The sequence below is a fragment of the Sesamum indicum genome, linkage group LG10 (assembly GCF_026168435.1).
Source record: "Sesamum indicum cultivar Baizhima isolate 11 linkage group LG10, ASM2616843v1, whole genome shotgun sequence".
Taxonomy (NCBI): domain Eukaryota; kingdom Viridiplantae; phylum Streptophyta; class Magnoliopsida; order Lamiales; family Pedaliaceae; genus Sesamum; species Sesamum indicum.
This window is the reverse complement of record NC_142666.1, coordinates 1,697,676-1,721,070: the sequence shown is the minus strand read 5'-3', so window position 1 is coordinate 1,721,070 and position 23,395 is coordinate 1,697,676. Positions and strand designations below refer to the sequence as shown.

The 23,395-nt window shown below is 32.2% G+C and overlaps 3 protein-coding genes and 2 non-coding genes across 5 annotated transcripts; 3 read left to right on the top strand and 2 right to left on the bottom strand.

Annotated features, from left to right (window-relative positions):
• The first annotated feature begins 10,853 nt into the window (after nt 1–10,853).
• On the top strand, nt 10,854–12,253 carry LOC105172660 (uncharacterized). Its single transcript, XM_011094188.3, has 3 exons — nt 10,854–11,051; nt 11,145–11,319; nt 12,113–12,253. The coding sequence occupies exons 1-3, from the start codon at nt 11,000–11,002 to the stop codon at nt 12,156–12,158; spliced, it is 273 nt and encodes a 90-aa protein (XP_011092490.1). The 5' UTR covers nt 10,854–10,999; the 3' UTR covers nt 12,159–12,253.
• Nucleotides 12,254–17,450: 5,197 nt separating this feature from the next.
• LOC105172661 (LIM domain-containing protein WLIM1) lies at nt 17,451–18,335 on the bottom strand. The gene is made up of 3 exons (XM_011094189.3): nt 17,985–18,335; nt 17,845–17,888; nt 17,451–17,759 (listed from the first exon to the last, which is right to left on the bottom strand). Exons 1-3 carry the CDS (start codon nt 18,214–18,216, stop codon nt 17,451–17,453), a joined length of 585 nt encoding a protein of 194 aa, XP_011092491.1. The 5' UTR covers nt 18,217–18,335.
• A 375-nt stretch (nt 18,336–18,710) lies between these two features.
• On the top strand, nt 18,711–18,782 carry TRNAP-CGG (transfer RNA proline (anticodon CGG)). The gene has a single exon. It is a non-coding gene; the product is annotated as a tRNA-Pro (tRNA).
• A 947-nt stretch (nt 18,783–19,729) lies between these two features.
• Nucleotides 19,730–19,801, top strand: TRNAP-UGG (transfer RNA proline (anticodon UGG)). The gene has a single exon. It is a non-coding gene; the product is annotated as a tRNA-Pro (tRNA).
• Nucleotides 19,802–21,142: 1,341 nt separating this feature from the next.
• Nucleotides 21,143–23,302, bottom strand: LOC105172829 (endo-1,4-beta-xylanase 5). Its single transcript, XM_020697420.2, has 5 exons — nt 23,139–23,302; nt 22,960–23,058; nt 22,655–22,854; nt 21,986–22,565; nt 21,143–21,597 (listed from the first exon to the last, which is right to left on the bottom strand). The coding sequence occupies exons 1-5, from the start codon at nt 23,193–23,195 to the stop codon at nt 21,241–21,243; spliced, it is 1,293 nt and encodes a 430-aa protein (XP_020553079.2). The 5' UTR covers nt 23,196–23,302; the 3' UTR covers nt 21,143–21,240.
• Nucleotides 23,303–23,395: the final 93 nt, after the last annotated feature.

The window sequence follows — 23,395 nt, the reverse complement described above, 5'->3', positions numbered from 1 at the left end:
TGTATATACTTTCAAATGGTTGGTGCATTCTTTTCTTACTGCCGAGCATTTTTCAGTTATTCAGAAACAGTGAAAATTTTGGTGGGTTGAAATTATCTGCCGACTCAAGTCAGAATTTTGCTTAGGATGATAGTACTGGAACACATTTACTCTTTCTTTGGGCGATATCTGTTTCATAGATGTGTTTGTTTTGAGAAAATGCAATAGCTAGTTCTTAAGATGATCATCGTGTTGGAACACTTTTACCATTTCTTTGGGCAATATTCGTTCGGACCTGCACTTACGTCTGGTTACCTACGTCTGCGTTCGTGCTGTAGAATTATGTTGTTGGTAGTTTATGACAAGAATGGTTGCAATAGGGATATGTAACAACTTGAATTTTGTTTATGATTAGTTTTTGGTGTTTTATGAATGTAGAAGAGAGAAATATTTGTTTGTACGACTGCAGATAGGACTCACTTTGGGATAGCTGAGGGTGAGGCATTCAAGTAAAAGCGTGTTTTCAGCTACTCTGGATTATTCTAGATGATTTTGAATAACTTCTCTGGTCTTGATGTTTCAGTTTAATCATTTACAATGATTTCTCCTGAAATTTGGTACAATTATGAATACTTCTCGTTGTTTGAAAAATTACAAATACTCCCTGATATTTGATGAAATTATGTAATTCTTGGATGGAGGTATAAAATTATCAATTTTGTCCTTATTGTATTTTTTAAAAAAAATTAAAAATTTGTAAAAAAAAATTGGATGGATTTTGGATGGAAAAAATTTAAAAATTATAAGACAAATTATCCATTTAGTCCATAAAAAATTACAAAATAATAAAATAATTAAAAGGGTATTTTGGTCAGTTCATCATAAAAATAGATGAAAACTTAACGAATTGGGCTAATTGTTAGACAACTGTTAAAATTAGGGGTATTGGTAAGTTTTCTAACAACAAGTGTGTATACGTAATTATGTCAAACTTAAGGGGAAGTAATTATAATTTATCTTAATAATAATAAATTTTTGGTGCTATGTCAGATTCTAGAAGAATAAAATTAAATTTTTGTGGGTAATAAATCCCAACCATATAATAAACAATAGATAGAGATGAAAGCTTGAAAAGTTAAAATACCAATTAAATTTTTAAAAAATAGATAATTACATATACACTCCTGATTTATCGTCTATTATACAAATCATTAATATTTTTTAAAAAATTATATTTACACCCACTAAAAACGATAACACCAATATACAAATTATCTCTACTTTTTGAAAAATTAAACGTACACTCTTTAGAAACATTAATATATTACATAAACTATCTCTGTTTTTTATTATCATAGATGATTTATGTAATTATACAAAGAATATGAACTATTTATGTAAATAAATCATAGATAATGGAGTGTGAAATGTAATTATTCCTAAAAAGAAAAAAAGCACATAATATTAATGAAATTAAAGGCATAGAAGCTTCTCCCAAAATAATGTATATCTACGCTCTTACTTTTCATCTTCAAACCAACCCCACCATTATTTATATTTTAATTGTCAACTCTCCCTACTTTTCCATCCCCAAAATACATAAATAAAATAAAGATAATTTTATTTTCATTTAATTTAATTTACGTCATGGGCTTTTAAAATATATATATATATATATATATATATATATTTCAAGAATGAAAAATTATTATGTGTGTGAAAGTGAATATTTTATACGTGTGATCTATATACGTACAGCGGTATGATACAATATGTGATATTAATTCATAATAGAAGATTCGAACTTATGTTGAACAAATTAAAGAAGTATAATTTTCAATTTGACTCAATTTATTTAATTTAATTTAATTTTTATAGTATGATCCGGTTCATTTATTTTTCCATTGAAATGAGTTGTAGGCTTAATTATTTTTGTCACGGGTCTGGTTTTACGATAAATAGTAAATCAGAAATTAAGGTTAGGAATGGTACAACGTACAACTTGGAAAACATTCCACGTCTCGTGATCAGGTCTATATTATGTGAACCAAATTATAGTAAAAATTCGCTAACTTTTATTAGAAAATAATTAATTTTTTCGCATACGTAGTTTACAAAGATTAAACTTGACAAAAATGACGATTACATCATTCAGCCCATCTAGTTTATTTTAATAATTATTATAATTGTGACTTTAGTAGTAATAATTATTACTTAATTATTAGTTATTGTTAATGTTTATAATCAATATTACAGTTTATGACACTACTGTATTATTTACTTTTATTGTTGTTGTTGTGTCACAAAATATTACAACGGGTTGTCTCCGGTGCATCAGTAAATGACAGAATTGCCCTTCCCTTCCCTCCTATAAATTCACTATAATTCCCTCACTTTCCTCCTACATATTCAACTCCACAGTTACACAGCCAGGTCTTAAACTCGACCATGGCAAGAATCACCTCCCTTTGCGTGATCACAACCCTCCTCCTCCTCTCTCTAACACTATCCCGGTCCCTCGCCCGACCGGCCCCCTCGTTCCACGACGTTACTCCCATGGAAACTCACAACCAGGTACGCATCCTACCTATGTATTTCTGTCCAAATCAGATGTTTCAATATTGCAAATCTCATGTTATATTTAATATACAAACGTCACGTGTATAAAATCTTATTTGCAAATAATTATATATGGTGCAGAAGGTGAGTGTGGAAGGAGATGTGTGTGAGGGAGAGGGCGAAGATGAATGCATGATGAGAAGAACACTTGAAGCCAACCTTGACTACATCTACACACAGAGACAAAAGCAACCATGAGGAATTTTCCACTTTTTTTTCATACTATATACGTACCTATGTGTATTCTTGTCGATCTACTACGTACTTTTTTGTCTTCTGCATAGTTTATTTTGCCTACGTATACAGGGTTTTTCTTTATATACGTGATATGTATCTGTAGAGTACGTTAGTCGTTTTTAATTAGAAAATCTCTTTTTTGTGTATCATTCGGATGGTAATTCTATGTTAGTCCTAATTTTGGTATAGTATTAAACAATACGTACACCTCCCCTTGTATCTTATTACATATATATATCGTATTATTACACAGTTCTTATAATTTAATCGTCAATAATCAGTATATTAATTATCAATATTAAACACTTATAGCTAACATCAATTGCTATTAGAATAGATCTGCAATAACATGTCGATATCGAGCCCTTAATCTCATGATCATGATACCTCAACTTTGTGTACGCATTCAAAGTCGTTTATTTAGCTCAATGGTTGAGAACTAGTTGTTCAAGTGAGAAAGTCGTAAACTCAATTTTCTTTATCTGCACGGAAAAAATATTGATGGGTAATTTATAAGTATCGACATAAATGACTATTCCCCATAAAATCTATCTTGATTCATAATGATGTATATACATGTTGGTTCATAGCACATATGTATGTATGGTGAAAGCTAGATGACCATAAGACATGCCAATAGAACTTTCGGCGCAATAGCTGTCCAATTATTAATGTAGCATGCAACACATTTGGCGTCCTGTTGCACGACGTATTGTGCTTTGGTTTGCATATAAACTTCACGTTTTGGGTTATTATTATTGAAAAATTGTGTCTGATTATAAAGAAGAGATTTTGAGGGTTATAAGCTGTTTAAACTCTTTGTATGCAATTAATATGAGGATGCTTGCCTACATCATAATTTTTGGAATAAAACATCAAATTTTAATTGAATAATTTTTTATTTTTTTATTTTGAAAAAAGGAGATATTTTACATTTCTCTAATAAGTGGTTTTGGTTAAATTTTGCGAGTACAAGTAATAATGGTAAGCAATGATGGATGCATCTGTATCTGTATGTGGTGCTGCCTTTTGAGGGAGCAATTAATATTCATATGGGCATCAACTGTATGTATGACCCATCTACCAGTGAAGCATGCACCATAAACATAATCATCATCATCATCATATGCAGACAATCAAATCATATCCACTCCACCAAAGTTTACTACCAATAATAACAATTGCCCCCACATTTATCCCATGATTAAATTTAATTTTGTCTATTTGCACATTTATTTCTTTTTCACTAAGCACATAATTAAATAATTAATTAATTATGCATATATATATATATTCATTACACACATTTTTGTACAGATTTTATTATTTAGGTTCAATTTCGCTCGATAATTGTATAATTGACTATAAGATAATTAATTATGATAGAATCGATTTTGGAAAAAAAAATATGCTGGTGTTTGAATTCATAATTAATTATGTAAATAAAGATTGGAATTAAATTTAAAAACTAATATTATTTTTAAGGTTATAAATTAATGAAGGAATTAAAAAAATATAGAATGGATTTATTAATAAAGAAGCAATCAAACATACCGGTATTAATTTTGTGCTGGTAAATAGGAAATAATGGCTAGACATTGTAAATAATTAGCCTATTACATCTACAACTACTAGGATTTGAAACCCAAACATCTATTGACGATGTCTTAGTTTCATGGTTGTGGATGAGGTTTTATTATAAGTTTTTAAGTCATAGATTCGAGTTCTACCGATATGTATTTGTCAATATTGTGTTATTTGATGTGAGTTTATTATAATTTATATTTTAATTTTTTTGTTATATTAAATTACATCAATATATATATATATATTTGAAGTGAAAGCGATACATTATTATTTTTTGGTAAATGTAAGTTTTATTAATAAAACAAGATCGTACAGTACAACAGTGCTCAACTGGTGGTTTCTCTCTCGACAAACCAAAGGCTACGCCATAATCTATATAACGCACATGAACTAATAAAACAAACACTTATTAGAATTAGATTTATCATATAATTTGTTATTTTTCTTAAACTGTGTACTAAATTTGATATCAAATGTAATGTATTTATTATGTAATTAGTTCAAGTCTGATCAAAACTAATTCAAACTAAATTTTTCTTTTTGAAGAGAGAGTCGTTTCTAGTTTGAACAAAAATATAATTTAATAATAAATATGTTATATTTATCATATAATTAATTCAAATTTAACGAAACTCAACTTTTATATAGAATTTTGCCGGTCAATTGAGTCTAACCTACTTGAAACACAGCCACTTTCTGCGAACCAACGGCTAAACCGGTAAACTACCCTAATGCAGCAATGCTTATCATCGTACCTGCCACGCTTGTCTCAGGGTAATTATTCTGTTTTTCATATACAATTTAATATATTCAAAATATGAAATATTAATTAATTAAACATATTAACAGTTTTCAAATTTAAAAAAAAAATAAATAAATCAAATATTATTATTATGAAATATAACATCCACCAATACTATTTTTTCTTAAGAAAAAGTAAAAATATATTAATCGCCTTGAAACATAAGTTTTCTCCGAGTCCTAATAATTGTTTGGGCATTTATTTTATTTTATGTAAGTTAATAATAATTGATTATTTCATTATTCTTTGCGATATGATTGTCACAGAGGATTATATTGATGTATTTATTAGTTTATTGAAATATTGACGTGGCGATGAAATTATCATTTTATAAGGGTGAATTACAACGGGTCATAATTATAAATACTCCTTCATTTTTTGAAAATTTACAAATACCCTTTGAAATTATGAATACTCTAACAAATACTCCTTTGTAACAACTGATTGTAAGGAGGTATTTATAATTAAAGAAAATATTTATAATTTATTAAAATATGAAAAAAATACTTTTAATTATGACAAATTTCAGGAAATTTGTTACGATTTATCATTTGTATAAAAAAAACAAAAAAGAAAAAAGAAAAGGAGTCCTCAAAGTAATAATTTGTGGGCCATGTTTGGACCAGTTGGATTGGCTTGGGCTTATTTCAAAATCTGCTTGACCCAAAATATAGCCCAGTTCAGTGGTCTGGGCCCTTTTGAAACCAAAAGACTAAGTAAAACGAGCCTCACTAATTTCAAGTAAAGAAGGAATCGTTGTCTTGTGCAACACTATAATTCCCATTAATATAAATATATATTTATTTTGTAACAATTTCTGATTTTTTGTTTCTTTGAATATATATAATACACTACTATCCACAGTGTCCTAGAATCCCCCCCCCCAACCATCCATCAAACACGATCTGATTTTTAGAACAATGATATATATCATTTAATTTTAATAAAAAAATATGTGTCAATTATTCATAAACTTGGCATAACATTAATATTTCTAAAAAAGGAAGGCCCACGAAGCCGAAGGAAGGAACCCAACAAGGTCAGGTCCTCTGAGCCAACCACCCCATGACCTAAGGATCCACTCGAGGAGCCAGATTAGGCTCGAGAGCCCTTGTAGCCCACTTGCGTAGCAACTGACCTATGCCTGAGGGGACCGACCACCACATGGGAGAGCTCTCGCATAAACCAACTCAGTCAAGACGTCCACCAACTACCAGATGAGACTCTTGAATATCTAGGAAGTTTTTCATTTTAAATCTTGTGAAATTTAAATTTAATGATTTCGAGTTGGACTATCTGAACGAGCAACTCTTTACTCACACCAAGCATGAAAACGAAATCGAATGGGTGAGAATGAAAACGAAATCGAATGGGTGAGAAAGAGAAGGGATGCTTGTTGAGTTCCTTCTCAAGGTAAGCAGCTTATGCAATATTTGAAGAGTGTAGAAGATATTAGTTGAAGAAGAGTCATCAAAAGTGTATTCAAGAAAGGTTCCTTCTGGGGTGGGGATGCTGAGGGAAAGAAGCAAGAAATATCACACAATGTGAATATGAATGAATACCGCCACCAAATATCAAACCCACTTGCACCCGGACCCGGATGTGTTCTGTTCTCCCCCAATAACACTCTCTTCTAATGTACAAACTACAAAGTGCTCATCTCACATTTCAGACTACTATTTGGGCTAAAAAAATAATCAAATTATTCGATAATCGATTGAATCGATTGATAAAAATTTATTTAAATTTGATTTGTTAAATTTAATAAATCAAATTTGAACAAAAAAATTTATTCTGTAAACTTTTGAACTCGGCTCGAGCTTGATTCGGTTAATGCAAAAATAGTAAAATATACTTAAAAATATTAAATTACTCTAGCTCGACTCGAGTTTGATCCAATTAAAGCTCGTTTGAGCCCAACTAGAATAATAATCAAACCAAATTCAAACAAAATTTTTTGAAGCTCAATAGTAATTCAAGCAAGTTTGAACAATAATGTATTCGGCTCGACTCGAATCATTTACACCCCCTAACGACCATTAACATATTCGGAATAAATTTCTTGATGCAGATAACCTAACAATTTTTACATTTTCTGCTAGATTTAAAACTTATTGATGGAGCCGAAATCTTAAGATTTAAGAATTTTAATTTGAATGATTCGTTTTAAATCGTTAAAAAAACTCGAATTTATTACATTGTTCACTGTATATACATGTCATATCAAAGTGTTAATTTTCATACAATCAGGTAACATTAGAATTATTCTATCTAATTGATGCGAAGAATCTCTTCAAAATCAATTCTGATCGAATTGAACCAATCATATAATATGTATAATATATTTATTATATAATTAATTATTCTTCCTAAATTTGCATTAATAATTAATATATTACACTTAATTAATTAAAATCTGCCAAACCCGATTTTTGGCTATAATTTCCCCTAAATGATGTTGACAACCTAACGTAGCGTGCCCGAGATTTTATTCGGTGTAGATGCGTTTAAGTTGTCTAAACAGTTTTAATAGGATTGTTATCATAGAAAAGGTCAATTCAAGAGTCCGCACTTGACAGTTGACACACAAAATTCGGGCTGCTTATGTTCTGCCTCCAAAACAAGGCTTTGTTTACATATGTTTTCATTTTTTTATTTTTTTTTGTGATAATTACTCTCTATTTCTTTGAGACTTAATCAAATTACACGTAAATTTTATGTGGTTTGAAAAATTATATTTAATACATTTGAATGTTGCTTTCATCTAAAACAATGAGTCATCCTATTAGTTAAAATTCACTGAATTTGGTTATAGTAACAAAAAAAAAAAAAATACAAATTCATATTTACCTCAATTGACTTATTACTAATTTATTGCATGTCAGATGGAATTTTTTATGACCAAATTACCCTTATTCATCTTCCTATGTTAATACATGCACAGAGGTATATTTTCACTGTTATAAGGGTAATTTAGTTAGAAAAAAAATATTTGACTTTTAATAAGTCATTAGTAAGACAATTAAAGGTAAATAACAATCCCCATTTAGTTTTTTGTTAATATGAATAAATCAATTGAATTTCGAGTAACGGAGGGACATATTTATAAGACATAAGCAAATTCCAGAGGTACTAGATGCAATTTTAGACCACCAAAATTTACATGTAACTACATCAAACGTTAGGGGAGATGAGTGCAATTTTCTCTTTTTTTTTTTTTTTATCCCTTCTTGACAAGGTTGTTCCTAAGCCCACTAGACTAAAGACTAATCCCCACTATAAGTTTGTAGTTGCTACTGGCTGAGAAAATTTACAAATTTAGTGATTAATATAGAAAAGGGACAATTCAACTGTCTTCCCATCAAATTTAGTATAATTACATATAAACTTTACGTGGTTTAAGAAATTACATGTTAATATGTTTAACGTCTGTTTCTATTTAATAATTAGATTATTCATTAATCAAAATTCATCAAATTTGCTAATATTAGAAAAAATTGAATGAAATTCTATATTTACCATCAGTTGACTTATTAGTGACTTCTTGCAAGTCAACTAATTTTTTTCTGACCAAATTATTCTTATAAATTTTCATACACTAATGCATATGAGGAGGTTGCGGGTTGATATGAATTTCTATTCTTTTTTTTTTTTCGGGCTAATATCAAAAAATTTAGTAAATTTTGACTGATGGATGCTTTTATTTGTATTAGTAACAACAAATGTCAGGAATACTAAATCTTATTGTACTTAATAATAATGTGAATCGCATAATTAAGGGAATATTTTAGAGGTGGCATTTGGTATTCTCATCTCAAGCATGTGTTAGTTGAATCCGCCAATTGGACCAATATTCAAATTTGATCCTTCCTTCCTTTCTTTCTTTCTTTTTTTTTTTTTTTAAGGCCAAGTTGGACCAAATTTGCATTATTACACTTGTTATATGATTAAGTCATTCTTTTTTTATTGTATATCAGTTGCGTAATATCATCAATTATTGTAGTCTAGTGGTTAAGGTAAAAAATTGTCATAGTCGCGATATGAGTTTGAATCCTTAGTAACTACACGCACGTCTTGACCTGTGTGTTTGTTGATTTCTCATATGATTAAACTTAGTTTTAGAGGATAATAGATCAACTGAAAGAATCCTAACCAGCACATATGACGCAGACACAATTCTCCCCAAACGAATTTGTTGAACGCCACCCTGTTTTCTCGTTTTATAATAAGTACATATATATATATATTAATCACATAATGAATCATAGTAAATGTATTACAATTCATTTATGATGAATTTCCCCTTGATTTGGAGAGTATTAAAAGAAATGAACAATTTGGTTGCTCTATAATTAAGAAAATTAAATGAGCAGATCATACTTAGGAAAATGCCCATCTACAATTACAAAAACAACACATGATATGTACATCTGTTCATGACTGTACCTATGTTCATACCTTTGTTGTCTTTAAAGTAATAATAATATATATTTATTTATTTATTTAAAAAAAAAGGTAGCATAATTGGTGTTAAATTCAAGGAGAAAATCAATGCACTATTTTGTTGGGTTGTACAACAAGCTTTCGCTGCCAAACTGGCCTTACCTTCTTCCTGTTTTTATATGAGAGATAGATACTTTGTTTTTTACTAAAATAAATTCATTTTATTTTTATAATTGATTTTTATTTATGATAATTAGCAATAGTTCATATACTAAATTTTATGAAATATTTAAGTAAAATGGTATTTATATATATATTAATTGGGCCTGTCGATTGCATAATTAATTATAAAAGATAATAAATTTTAGAAAAAAAAATGATTATATTGTTTGAATTCATAATTTCATAATTGATTATATAAATGCAGATTGTAATTAAATTTCAAAATTAATCTTACCGAAGGATTTGCGAAATTGTATAATGGGACATAATAGATAATTAATAAAAAATAACTGCAGTTGAATTAAAAGTTATAAATTCTAATTTTTATCAGAGTGTGGTTTTGATTTAATTTAACCCAAAAAATAATTATTAAAAGACGGGCCTTACGCCATCAAGAAATTACATTTACAGGTAATATATAAATTGAGTTTGCTCAAGTACAGGCTAAAACTGTCAATGAAGTATGGTTCAATTTATGAAGTTGAGGCCTAATATCTCTTAGGTTAAGATTTTGAAGCTCACTATCGCATGAGATATTATTCTATTTTAATAGTAATTTAAATATAATTATTTAATATTGATAATTATTATATAATTGTTATCATTCTCAATATATTTTAAATAAAAATACTTAATATTAATTAAAAAATAATAATTAATCACTTTTACTTAAAAAGAGTTACAGGCTAAAAGAAGAAATAATATAAAGGTGAGTTGGTTGTATTTGTTTAGGAGTAGAATAAGAAGAGGTTCACATGGAATGCAACACGCCAACATCCTTCCTTTTACTAGTTGATGATGATGATGATGAAGATGAGGAGATTTTACTTAGGCATGAAGTCATCTGTACGCGCATTCTACACGAATACTGTCTCCCGTAATTAAAATTTAATTAAATAATTAAATAAAATTTAGCTCTCTCTCTCTCTCTCTCTCACCCTTATAAACCCCCCGTCTCTCTCGCTCTCTCTCCCCACTATACATGCGTCTCGCTCCGCCCATTTTCTCTCTCTAGATAGGAAAATATCCTCTCTATTTTCCTACTTCAGAATCATTTACATTTCTCTCTCTTCCCATCCAAAGGAAGACAAAAGGTTCAAACATAAAATCATGAGTTATTACAATCAGAATCAACCCCCCGTCGGTGTTCCTCCCCCTCAAGGCAAGTCTTTCCGATGTAATTTTTTTTTAATTATTTTGACCTGATTAAGCATTTGGGTATATGATGGGTTGATCTGTTTTTATTGATGTACAGGATATCCGCCGGAGGGGTACCCGAAGGACGCCTATCCGCCGCCGGGTTACCCGCCTCAAGGGTACCCGCAGGGCTACCCTCCCCAGGGATACCCGCCGCAGTACGCGCCCCAGTACGCTCAGCAGCCGCCGCCTCAACAACACCAGTCCAGCAGCCCCGGGTTCATGGAGGGATGGTAGGCAAACTCTGCGGAATTTGTAATCATTATTTACTGCATGCGTGTGAATTTGTTGATTTGATTGGTGGAACTGTATGCGTTGGACTCAGATCTGGGGGATCTGGGGGGCTTGTCTGTGTTTATTGTTTGACGGCGGGTCAACGCGTTTGCCTGCTCACGTTTCTTAGCCTTCCCTCCCCCGTCGGTGGGTGGATCCGTAAGGGTTCTGGCTTCCCACCTTCTACGTGAAAAAGTCAATTCCCGAAGTTGCCCCTGATTCTTACCTTTCTAGTTTTCATGGACTTTTGTTTATTCACTAAACAATTCTTGATATTTATAAAAAAAATTGACGTATAATTTTCTAATAATTTAATGTAAATACAGGCGTCTGAGTATAAATAATTAATTAAATTTGGCTAAATTATATTGTTCCTTACTTAGTTTCATATAAATACACAAATACCTTCTGTCTTTTATAAAATTATAGCTACACCCCTAAAGGGTGTTAAGTGTAATATTTTTCAAGATATGGTTGGTTAAGTTTTGTCTATGAATATAGGGTGTCTTTTATAGAGTTATAGCTACATTTTTCAGAGTGTGATTGTGTAAATTTTATCTTTGAATATGGGGTGCAGCTGAAATTATAAATATAACAGCAAGGGGTGTATTTATAATTTTGAGAAAGACAAGGGATGTTTCTGTATTTTGTCCAATGACCCTTTAATTTTGATCAATATTAATTGCTTGTATTTCATGAAAAAAGAGAGAGCCAATGAAAATTGATTGATGTTGTTGTTTGTGAAATTGGCAGTTTGGCTGCTCTATGCTGCTGTTGCCTGCTGGATGCATGCTTCTGATGAAAGAGAAAGTGTAGAGAGGGATTCTTTTGATCAGAGCAGACAAGAAAAAGAAAACAAGTTGAAAGAATTATTGCTCTCTGATTTTGCTTCCATTGTAAAGGGTCTTCCTCAAATTATCACCTCTATCTATCTTCTGCCCTTTGAAAATAATGTGATGAACTTGATCTGGATTTCTTCCTTCCTTGCGACAGTAATGGATTTTTGCGCTTTCAACTTGGTTTACTAGAATCTGTCTGCTTTGCTTTCTATTGTTGTGTAAATTTCTCGGAGATTTCCCCTCCTCTTATTGAACATATTGCCTTGTTGTTATGGTTGTGAGTTGTCGTTAATTCATCAACGGTTGTTTGTCCTGTTGGTTCTGATCGTGTCCTGAATGTCGATATGATTTGGTCTTTTGATTGAATATGATTGGGAATTGGGTATTAGGGGGTGGAATTATCCATGGTTTTAGCAAAGATTAAATTGTTAAAATGTTGGTCTAAGCTATTTTTTTTTTCAGTGGTTGGGTTAGAACATTTTAGAGGTTTGGTAATAGTGAGTGTCAGGTGTTCTGTTTCAGATTCGTGACAGTCCCAAGTCAACCCAGACATTATTATCCAATTAAAATCCCAGTTTCCTCGAAGGTTGCGCCTACCTTCTCGTTATCCACTAATATTTTTCCTATTACTTTTTTTAATGTCTTTAACGACACCGCGTGATTATTTTTTATTGCATAAACTCTTTCTATTATTAAATAAATTAATTATTACGGCAAGTTGTTCAATACAACAATGTCATTATCCATCGTTTGTATTATGGATTATATTTTTTTTAAAATTAGTATAAAAATAATAAATATACCGTTAAGATTGTAGTTATAATTCAAATACACTTTTATTTTATGGTAAATTTTGCACAATTACTCTTTTAAAAACATTACACCACTATTTGATTTAGAGGATATACGGTAATTTGTCAAAGTACATGAGATATGAGGGTAATAAATTTAATTTTAGGAGAATTGATTTAATTTATGTTTTCTTCATATATATATATATATTTTTAAATTTTATGACTATGCAAACGGTGCATGGTTCTTGATAATTCCGACAAGCAGTGTTGTCGGAACTCCAATAAGAGATTCAAAATGTGCCATTATAAGTACACTATCTAAGTTCTTTTTTAATTTAAATGCGTGTATTGATTATTGACAAGCTATGATAATATCAGTAATGAAAATATTAAAATTGGTTGGTGGAAATTATTTTTGTATTACGAAAATATGTATTTGAAGGTGAGATAAAAATATAATTTTAATAATTAATAAAAGGGGGTGTGAAAAATTATTGACTGAGTAATTATATTCGTAGTATTGCGTTGTAAACAAGCACTAGCAGCAAAGATGCAATTAAATTGTGAGTTTGAGTTTCACTAGATGTGTGAGAATTTGTTTTTTTTTTTTATTTTTTTTGTGAGTTTAAATATTAAAGTATTGATTGAACCAATATATTATTCAATTATTCAAAAAACATTGATGTCATAATGCAATTATTGCTTCTATTTAAAAAATTTATTAATATATATATATATATATATATATATATTGATATTTACACTATGTTTAAATTGATAAACTAAAAAGACTTAAATTATTACCAAAAAAATATTAAACTTATTTAGAATTTTTTTTATTACAATGAATTTTATTGTATTCCTGAACCCTCAGTTTAAGTTATTTTTTGAATAATTTGATTTTTTTGTTAAATCTTATTATTAAATTTAAATATCTTTTATTAAATATAAATTTAATAAATCTATTTCACATTACTTTATTGTACTAATTATTTCAGGTGCAGTTATTATTGGTTAAATGAACCATTTATTATTTTATTCAAAATAAGTAAATAGCCCAAAAAAACAAAAAAAAAAAAGCTTAGAAAGAGAAACTCACCATTCTTTTCACTAAAGAGGAGTGAAGAACTGAAGCTACAAGTCTACAACTACTAGTCCACCATAACCAACCAAGAATTTTAGGAGTTTTTTTAAGTTTGCATGCTCATAGTTTTACATAGCCATTCATTCCATATTCATCGAAAATAAGAAGTTTGAATGATTTATAAGTCCTAAAATTTTATTTTCTTAGCGAGATGTATTTACATGACAAAATTATGAGGTTCATACGATACCAGACTAGATAATATCTCGCGCAACGAGGCACAGATCGAGCAACAAGTACCATCAATATTGAAACAACCAGATTGAGAATTAAAAATTGAATTTAAGTACGTAAGGTACCAAAGTTTCAGAGTTGTTAATATCTTACCTTAATAAAATACCGATCGAATTGCAAACAACACCAATATTAAGACGACTAGAATGAAAATTGAAAAATGAAAATTAATTAAGTGTCTGTTACCAAAGTTGATCAACCTGCACCAAAATATCTTGATTTAGAATTTATTTTTTTTTTTTTTTTTTTGTGCTACATTAATTCAAGTTGTTGGGGGTAAAAACCCAAAAGTCAATACTCAAGTTTGTAGAAAGAGTTGTCAACTTATTTTAAGATTCTGGAAGCCCATCAAACATTGAATTATGTTAGGTGTGAACATGTAAATACGACATATATCTTACTATATTAAATCGTAAAATTTATATTATACTGATGTGGTATGATTTTTTTCAATATAAAGCGTTGAAATTCAAAATCGGAGCATCTGAACTTGATTTTACTAGTATAGAAAGGAATATGACAATTGTTATTTTGATTTTGTGTACAGATAATAGTCCCGTAAGTTATGTTTCGAGTTATTTTTTTAAATTTTTTTTCAGAATGTGTATAAAAAACAGAAAGGCCTATACAGTACTAATATAAAGGCCTTTTCAAGACGAGCAAATATATGTATTAATATAAAAAATAAAGAATAAAAATGATGGTTTGTGATACCGCGACATTTTATTGTATTAATAATATTCCCATTATTTTATTCTTTATTTTTTTTTAATTTTTTAAATAAAATATGATGTATTAATTTATATTTATCATGTATTTTAAAATATAAAATAATATTTATTATATCTTTCTACAAGGGCTAGTAAAAAAATAAGAAGAATGGGGTGCATTGGAGACACCGAGAAGCGGAGTATTTGAGCAAGTGAAGCTGTTTGTCGCATTGAACGGCACATTGGGGTGGAAGTGGAACGAATATTCTCAACAATTTGGGAGTTTTATATAAATAATATAAATGGAGCAAAGTTCCAAGCAATTTCACATGCCTGCAGCTTCTGCTGTTTAACTTATAATCACTGATTCTCGTTGCATGTGATTTTTACGAGCATATAAAAAAACATGCAGCATAAAATAATAAGAACAAACAAACTTATAATAGTGAATTGTAATAAATATGGTCAATGAGGTGTATATTTGGCGAAATTGAGGCACCATAGTCTTAGAGATCATAGGTTCCAACCCCACTTTATGCGTAGAATGTTGTGTCCACTGAATAGTAGGTGTTGTTTCTATTGTAATAGTAGTGATTTTTTAAATAGCGTCATGCTTCTTTAGTGTACGTGGCAACTCTAAGATAAAATCCATAGTAATCGTTTTCCACTTCCATTCTAATATTGATAAAGGTCAAAGTTTACCTATCGACGCCTGATGTTCTGCTTTTATCTGCTGGCATGTCATACATTTAGTTACAAATTCAGCCATATCCTTCTTCATTATCTGCCACCAGTAGTAAGGTCTTAAATTCCGATACATTTTTACAGTACCAGGATGCATAGCATATGGTGCATCGTGAGCTTCTCGCAAAATCTCTTCTCGTAACCCATTTACGTCCGGCACACAAACTCATATCCCATTTGCCATCATTCCATCACCTCTTTCGAAAAATTTGATTTCTTACCTTATTCCATCCTTTCCATCATCCGTAACAAGGATCTCAAATCTGTGCTTATCTGATCTGATTTACAAACTCTGGCTTGAGTTGCAAAGCTGCCAACACACTTGCTATCTGATCAATCTCCAATTTTGTATTCATAGATATCATCTCCAGTAGCAATGTCTGATTGCGACTCCCCAAAAATTGACTAATGTACTTAAACTCTTTCTACTCAACGCATCTGCTGCCACGTTCGCCTTCCTTAAATGGAAATCAATAGTGCAATCATAATTCTTTAAAATAGTTCTATCTTAATTAATAATTTCATATAAATAAGAATTTAAAATTTAAATTATTTTGTAAAACATAGTATAAAATAAGAATAAAGGTTTAATTTTTTTTGAATAAATCATTCAAACAGATCCCAAAAATTTGTTATTAGGGATTTAAGATCTCGGACTTCAATTCCATTCATTCGAACATAACATTAGAAAATTCCAGTGGTTTCATTTTTAAGTTTATTTTTGGTAGAACAATGTTTATTCCACAAATTCCACCAAAAATTTTGATTTGACAAAACACTAAATCGAATTTCTTGTTAAAATTATTATATATATATATATATAGTTAAAAATTTTAATAATTAAAATGACAAAAATAGTATACAAGATAACCAATTTGGTTGACAAGACGTGTATGGACCAAAATATCCTCAAATATATTTATTTTCAAACAAATGAACGTCTCTTTAAGTTTTTCTAGCAATAATGTTATATTGATGCACATTTAACATTAATAAAAACTGCTTAAGAAAATCTTAGTTATGATTAATTATTTATTTTATTTCATATAATTAAATAAAACTAATAAAATATAAATTATACATACACATTGAGTGTGCTCCGATAACCGGTATATATAAATTACAATACACAATATCAATTTACAACCAATACAAATAATTACCAGAAAAACTCTAAAAAAAAAAGGTAAATTATAACAAGAAAACGATCAATACACCAGATTAAATCCGATTTTCTATTTCAACGTCTATTACTTATTTTACTCTATTTAATATATATACATCACGTGTATAAAATTTTTTCTCATATAAAATATATGATGTTATTTTTATATACTTGCGTATATATGTTGAATGAAATAGAAAATAAAATAAGATTTGCAAGAGAATATATGATGAGTCTACCGTACCCCAGAAACATGCATGAAAAACCGTGCTTACGGCTTATATTATCATCTCAAAAATTCGTCATATCCAAACTAAACAAAAAAGAAAAAAGAAAAAAAAAATAAATACAGAAATTGTCCCTGCTTAATTATACCATGTACGACGTAGGAAAACAAACGAGACAATGAACAACTTATTACAGAGAGAGAGAGAGAGAGATATCTAGAGAGATGTGGATGTTCATGATTCGGCAGCTATTTGAACAGAAGTGGAGATGGCGGCGGGGTCTTTCTCGGAGTCGGATTCCAGCTGGCTGTAGTTTCCCTTGGCCTTGACGAGCTGGATGTGGTGGTGCTTGCAGTAGAGCACCCCCTCGTGTGCGATGTAGTTCGACGGAGATATGGTGCACCCGCCGTGGCTGCACTTGAAGCACGCCTTGTGGTACGCCGTCCCGTTCACCGACACCTTCTCGATGGGATACACTGTCTTGTTGCACCCCACGCACTTGTCCTTCGTCCCTCCGAACATGCTCGAAACCTTGCTTGCATTCTGTTTGGTTTTATGTCAATCAAAACAGTTCAAGCATATATAGCTATAATTAATTTACATACTGTTATCATGTTAAGACAATCACCTCATTTTCCAGGGGTTTTTCTGGCTTTACCACTTTCGGTGTCCCTGAAAGAATCGATTCGGCCGTAATTAGGCATGCATGCACGAATGGGGATCGAGAAAGAATAGGATGGATGATGAAAGGGTTAGGTGTATATGTACCTTCGAAACTTTTGTCGAGGCTGCCGGTTCTCTTGAAGAGCTGATCAAAGTGGGGGCGGCAGTAGAGAACGCCCTCGAAAGAGTTGTAGTTGCTGAGCTTAAGGGTGCCGTTGCAGTGATGACAGCGAAAACATGCCTTGTGATAGATGCGGTTGTCGGCGGCCAATTTATCGACCAGATAGACAGTGCCATTGCAAGCTGTGCATTTCTGGTTTGTACCTGCGAATGCCATTCTTGTTTTATTTGATTATAGGGAAGGGAGAGAAAAAGAGAACAATATGTAGAATTTCAATACAGATTAATTCTCAATTGTTCTCTTTTCCTCCTCTTTTCTACGGGACTCTCTCTGCTTTGCGAATGTGTTGTTTATGTGTTTAGTAATTGGGTGTTTTTATAAGTGGAGGGGGCAGTGAAATGCGGGGGATGGAGAGTGTGACACCATTATTTCACCGAACTCTAAGTACGTAATTCTGTTGCGGATGATTGGAGGTGGGGTTGAAATATTGTTATTATTTATGCGGAAGCAAACTTTTTCAAAAGAAATTGCAATTAACGAATTTATTGTAAAAAGAAAAATTATAATTCAAATTGAATTTGAACTAATTATACAACAGATGTAATATATTTAAGGTGGGATTAGTGTTTAGTTTAGAGAAAATTGATTAGAAAATGGTATGTTCTAAGAAATAGGAATATAATTACGTGGTCAATAATTGGACATCAAGAGGGCATTTGGTCTAGTGGTATGATTCTCGCTTCGGGTGCGAGAGGTCCCGAGTTCGATTCTCGGAATGCCCCAATCTTAATTTTTATAATATTTTCCCACACTGATTTTCTTTCTTTCTTTTTTTTTTTATAACACCGCAGCTGCTGTCTGAATTTTTCTGCGTCTCCGAGTAACAAATGTACACAATAAGTAGCTTAAAGTACAAGCCCTGGAAGCCCCCTTATGCTTGACTGAAATTCATATATACTTCAATCTCAGATAGAAAGTAGTTCAAATCAAACTCAAAGAGAAGTAGCATCCATCCATCAAGTATGAACCATTCTTGCAGGCCCCTTCAACTAAAAACCATGTAAATTAAACACCACGTAAACCAAATTTGTGTATCTTGTCTCATTTCAGACAAATAAATCGTACATGGCGCATGCACGCTGATTCACCAATTTCCCAAATCAACAAAAAGAGCATAGAAGTGAGAAAGTGCTCCAAATATATTACTCATTCATCTTCAAAAGAGATCAAAGTAGTTGTGATTGAGCAATAGGTTTTCACACTACTCCTTGATGAAAATGTTATGAGAGTGATGTACGTAGCAGCAGCTGAACACAAACACTTGTTGCCTAGCAAAGGAACAAGGGACCTCAATCTTCTTTACAACATCATCATTCTACTCACACAAGCCAAGATAACAAGAGTTGTATTAGAATAAGGAAAAATGCAATTTACTCCCATATAATACGAAAAATGAGTAAAAAAACTCTCTGTAAAATATAAAATAGCAAATCATCCTCTGTGTTTTGAAAAAAGAAGTAAATTACCCACTCTATCAATTCCATTGATAGAAAAACTTGTTTCATTTTTTGAAATATAGTAGAATAATTTGCTAAGAAAAATTTTCACATGTAGATATTTGTTCATTTCACATATTACAAAGGGTAAATTGCATTAAAACCTATAGAAATATCACTAAGTTTCATATTTCTTTGATAATATAATTTAAACAAAAACTTGGATAACTGCAGGGCATTTGGTCTAGTGGTATGATTCTCGCTTTGGGTGCGAGAGGTCCCGAGTTCGATTCTCGGAATGCCCCTTTTTCCCATCAATATCCTACATATAATAATGGTGCTGAAAATCTATCATATTCGACATAATGTTAAAAGGAGTTTGCACTAATTACCTGCCCTACCCCTACTTGCTCACATATTGCATTATGTTCTTAAATTTTTTTAAAAAGATTGCACTTTTACTTAAATACATACTTTAAAAATTAAACAATCATCCTAATTTCACCTCAAATCTTATTTTCCATACAATTTCTATTCATCCTACCTTCCCACTTAAGTTTTATTTTCGATTTATTTCCTAATGCTTCTAAACAACAATGCATCATGTCCACAAAATTTTACATACAAACCTAATTTCAAGAAGCTAAAAATGTTGTTGAATTGATCAAAACCTAACTCAATTAGTAAAGTTTAAATCCCACGAAGATTATGGACCCAAATATTATAGTTGTTTTTATTTATGTATAGTTAATTAATTACAAATAGTTAATGCTGATAATTGATATATTAATTATTATTTACTCAAATTCATAAGATAATTATAATTGATTCAATGTCTTATGCCCCAAAATATACATGGTCCAATAAGAAACCTAACATGAAAAAGTCCTAGGAGAATCCAAGATTACATGCGGACTAGGGAGGAAAAGACCTCAAGCCCAAATCTCCAAAAAGGGTTTATTCAATGAAGAAGGCTGAGGAGGCGTAAGAAAGCCCATGGAAAGCTCAGGGAGGATACTGATGTGCCGGAGAAATACCTAGCTACTCACATATGTTTGGACTCCAAGTAGACAACATGAATGACAACCACTTTGCCATTTAGGATGCCCAAGAATATAGGAGGATCTTGGACTTGTTTCAACAGCCACCTAAGAATCGGAGAAGCTTATCCCGTGAGGAGTCTTATTGTCTTGATGAAAGAGCTTCCAATAATCAATAATTCAAACGGAGAGATTACCATAATCATTGAAGTCTATCTCTTAGCAATTGCTTTCTCAAGTCCCTAGGAGGATGGACTCCCATAGCCGAAAGGAGGCGAGGACTATAAAAGAGGGTCTTCCTCTATAGTAAAGGGTAACTTGTTCTAAATCATTCACAATCATAAAACAATATGGCACAAAGCACTTCAATATTCTATACAACATTATTTGCAACTTAATTATTATTTTCATCACTGTTTACCGATTTGAGTACCAATAAAATAGTAACGTATTTTTTGCAAGTCTCTTTTCCAAAACTGGTGAAAACCCTAAAAACCTCAAATTAGACATGCCCAAATGAGTAATTTTATGGTTGAACAACATGCAAACAAAAATATTAAAAAAATAAAAACGACCAAGTTGGAAAATTATAACCTTTTCAATTAAATGTGTCAAAGTATATGTGGGCATATCCCGGACACTATCAAGGGGAAACATTTTTCTTCTCCCCACACATTATTAGTCTCTATATCTCATTCTCCAACCTATACACTAAACTTCAAATGGAACAAGTCTTTTGCATTCTTGTTTGGCAGAACACTAAATTTCTTCAAATTAGAAAATTTGTTAGTCTTAGGGTGACTGATTTTGGCTTCGTATTCGCCATGGTAAAGTGAAGCTTCAAACAGGCCCTTGGAATTTGTGGTTCCCTGCACACCATCTGCCTGAGCCCATTGCCCTCTGACCTTGTCCACAACGTTGCCGGTTGCCAAGTTTCTGAAATTGTTGTCCGTCAAACACATCCTGTAGCACCCCCGCGGACTCCATGCTGCCCAAATTATTATTCCTTGCACCGCGTAGTGCGAGTGAAGCTCCCATAGGATTTGTTCCAAGTAATTTGCCTGCACAAGTTACAAATTACACATTACCTTGTGTTAGAAACTTTGGTTCAATGTCTTCAGCAAGAGAAATTGTCCGTTTTAACTTTTAGGAGAATAATCAGACGATTAACCCATAAACACCTGTGATAAGTTGTTTGCAGATGATTTTGACCACAATGTGGAAGGACAATGAACATCATCCCTCAAACTAGGAGCTTGAGATAGCAACTAAATGTCTCAACATGCCACAAGATTATGGTACATTGTAATAAAAATAAAAATGACAAATTACATTTTTGCCCTTAAAGTTGAGTTACAATACACGAATATCTCCTATATTTTGCAAAATTGTAAATGTATATTTTGGCCTGATGTATAAGTTGAGTTACAACCAAAAATTAACATTTACCTGATTGGGGCCGGCGGAGACATCCAGTTCAGTGACCCAAATGGGCAATTTGGCAGATGCAAGGGTATCAATAGCAGACCTTATATAGGGCAGATTGGCATAAGAGAAATGGCCCTCCAGACCAATCCCCAATGGACCATTATACCCCTGGTTCCTTAGCTGATTTATCTTCTGCAAATATTTGGAGGGCGATGAAGCTCCATCCTTGCTCTCTTCAATGGTGTTGTACTCGTTCAGGAACGGCGTCGTTCTGGAGTCAATCTCGTTCGCCTTCTGGTAGAAAACGTTGGATGCGTTGTAGCCCAGCCTGCTCTCGAAGAAGTTGTAGTGCAGGTTCTCGTTCACGACATCCCAGTGAAAGAGCTGCCCTTTGTATCTGCCCACCACCGAGTATATTCTCCTATTCGCAGCTGCCCACAAGTCGTTCGTCGAAAGTCCACCGACCCACGAAGGCTGGTATCGTGGGTCGTTCCAGAAAACGTTGTGCCCACGAACAGCGGCGCCGTGGGACCTGGCGAACTGCACCAGGGCGTCGGAGACGGAGTAGTCTTCGGAGCCGCGGGATCTTTCGTTGGAGTACCTGTTTGATGTAATTCAAATTATTGGAGTTGTGTTGTTTGGTTGAATGGAGTGGTGGGGCGGGTTCGGACTATTAAATTATTGAATTACCATTTGAGTTCGTTCTCGAAGACGGTGTGTTTGAATCTTGATGACCACCAGCTCTGGTACGCGGAGTTTCGGAGGATGTTTTGGTTGATCGCGCAGCCCAATGGGAAGTTCGGCCGCCGTTGTTTGATGGAAACCGTCGCGTTTGCAATGGGCCGGCCATACTGATCCACCGCCTGGAATTTCACCCTACTCTTGCGTACCTGCATCGCGAAATATACATATTGTTTTAGGAATTTCTTCATTTGCAGAACAATCTGGAAGAAAATTAAGGTTCTTGGACTAGTCATGAATTACAAAGATTGTACCTTCTCAATGCTCTGTTGTTGGTGGGATTTCCACTCTTCGTGTGTAAATGGTTGCAAGGAGATGCTGTCTGCCCAAATATCAACTTCTGTATTGTTGCTCTGGGAAAAGAAAGGGTGTCAAAAAAATTGCGGAATTCAGACAGTCGTAATTGAGAATGATGGAAGAAGAGGCGACAAACCTGAAAGAACAAGTCTGCCGGGCCAGATGCATTGACTACAACACCACCCTTAAGCATCGACCAGCAGCCCTTTTGCGCCGTCACCCATCCGGCAGTTTCATAGCTGTGTTGTGTCTTGAAAACAGCTGCTATGTCAGCATTCCCGTCGCTTACTTGTAACCAGGCTGCAATAATTCAAACCATTTTAGCATGTACGTCATAAACGGAGGAGGTTTTATGGTTAGAAGTATCAAGTAATAATCTCCTCTCTAGCATTT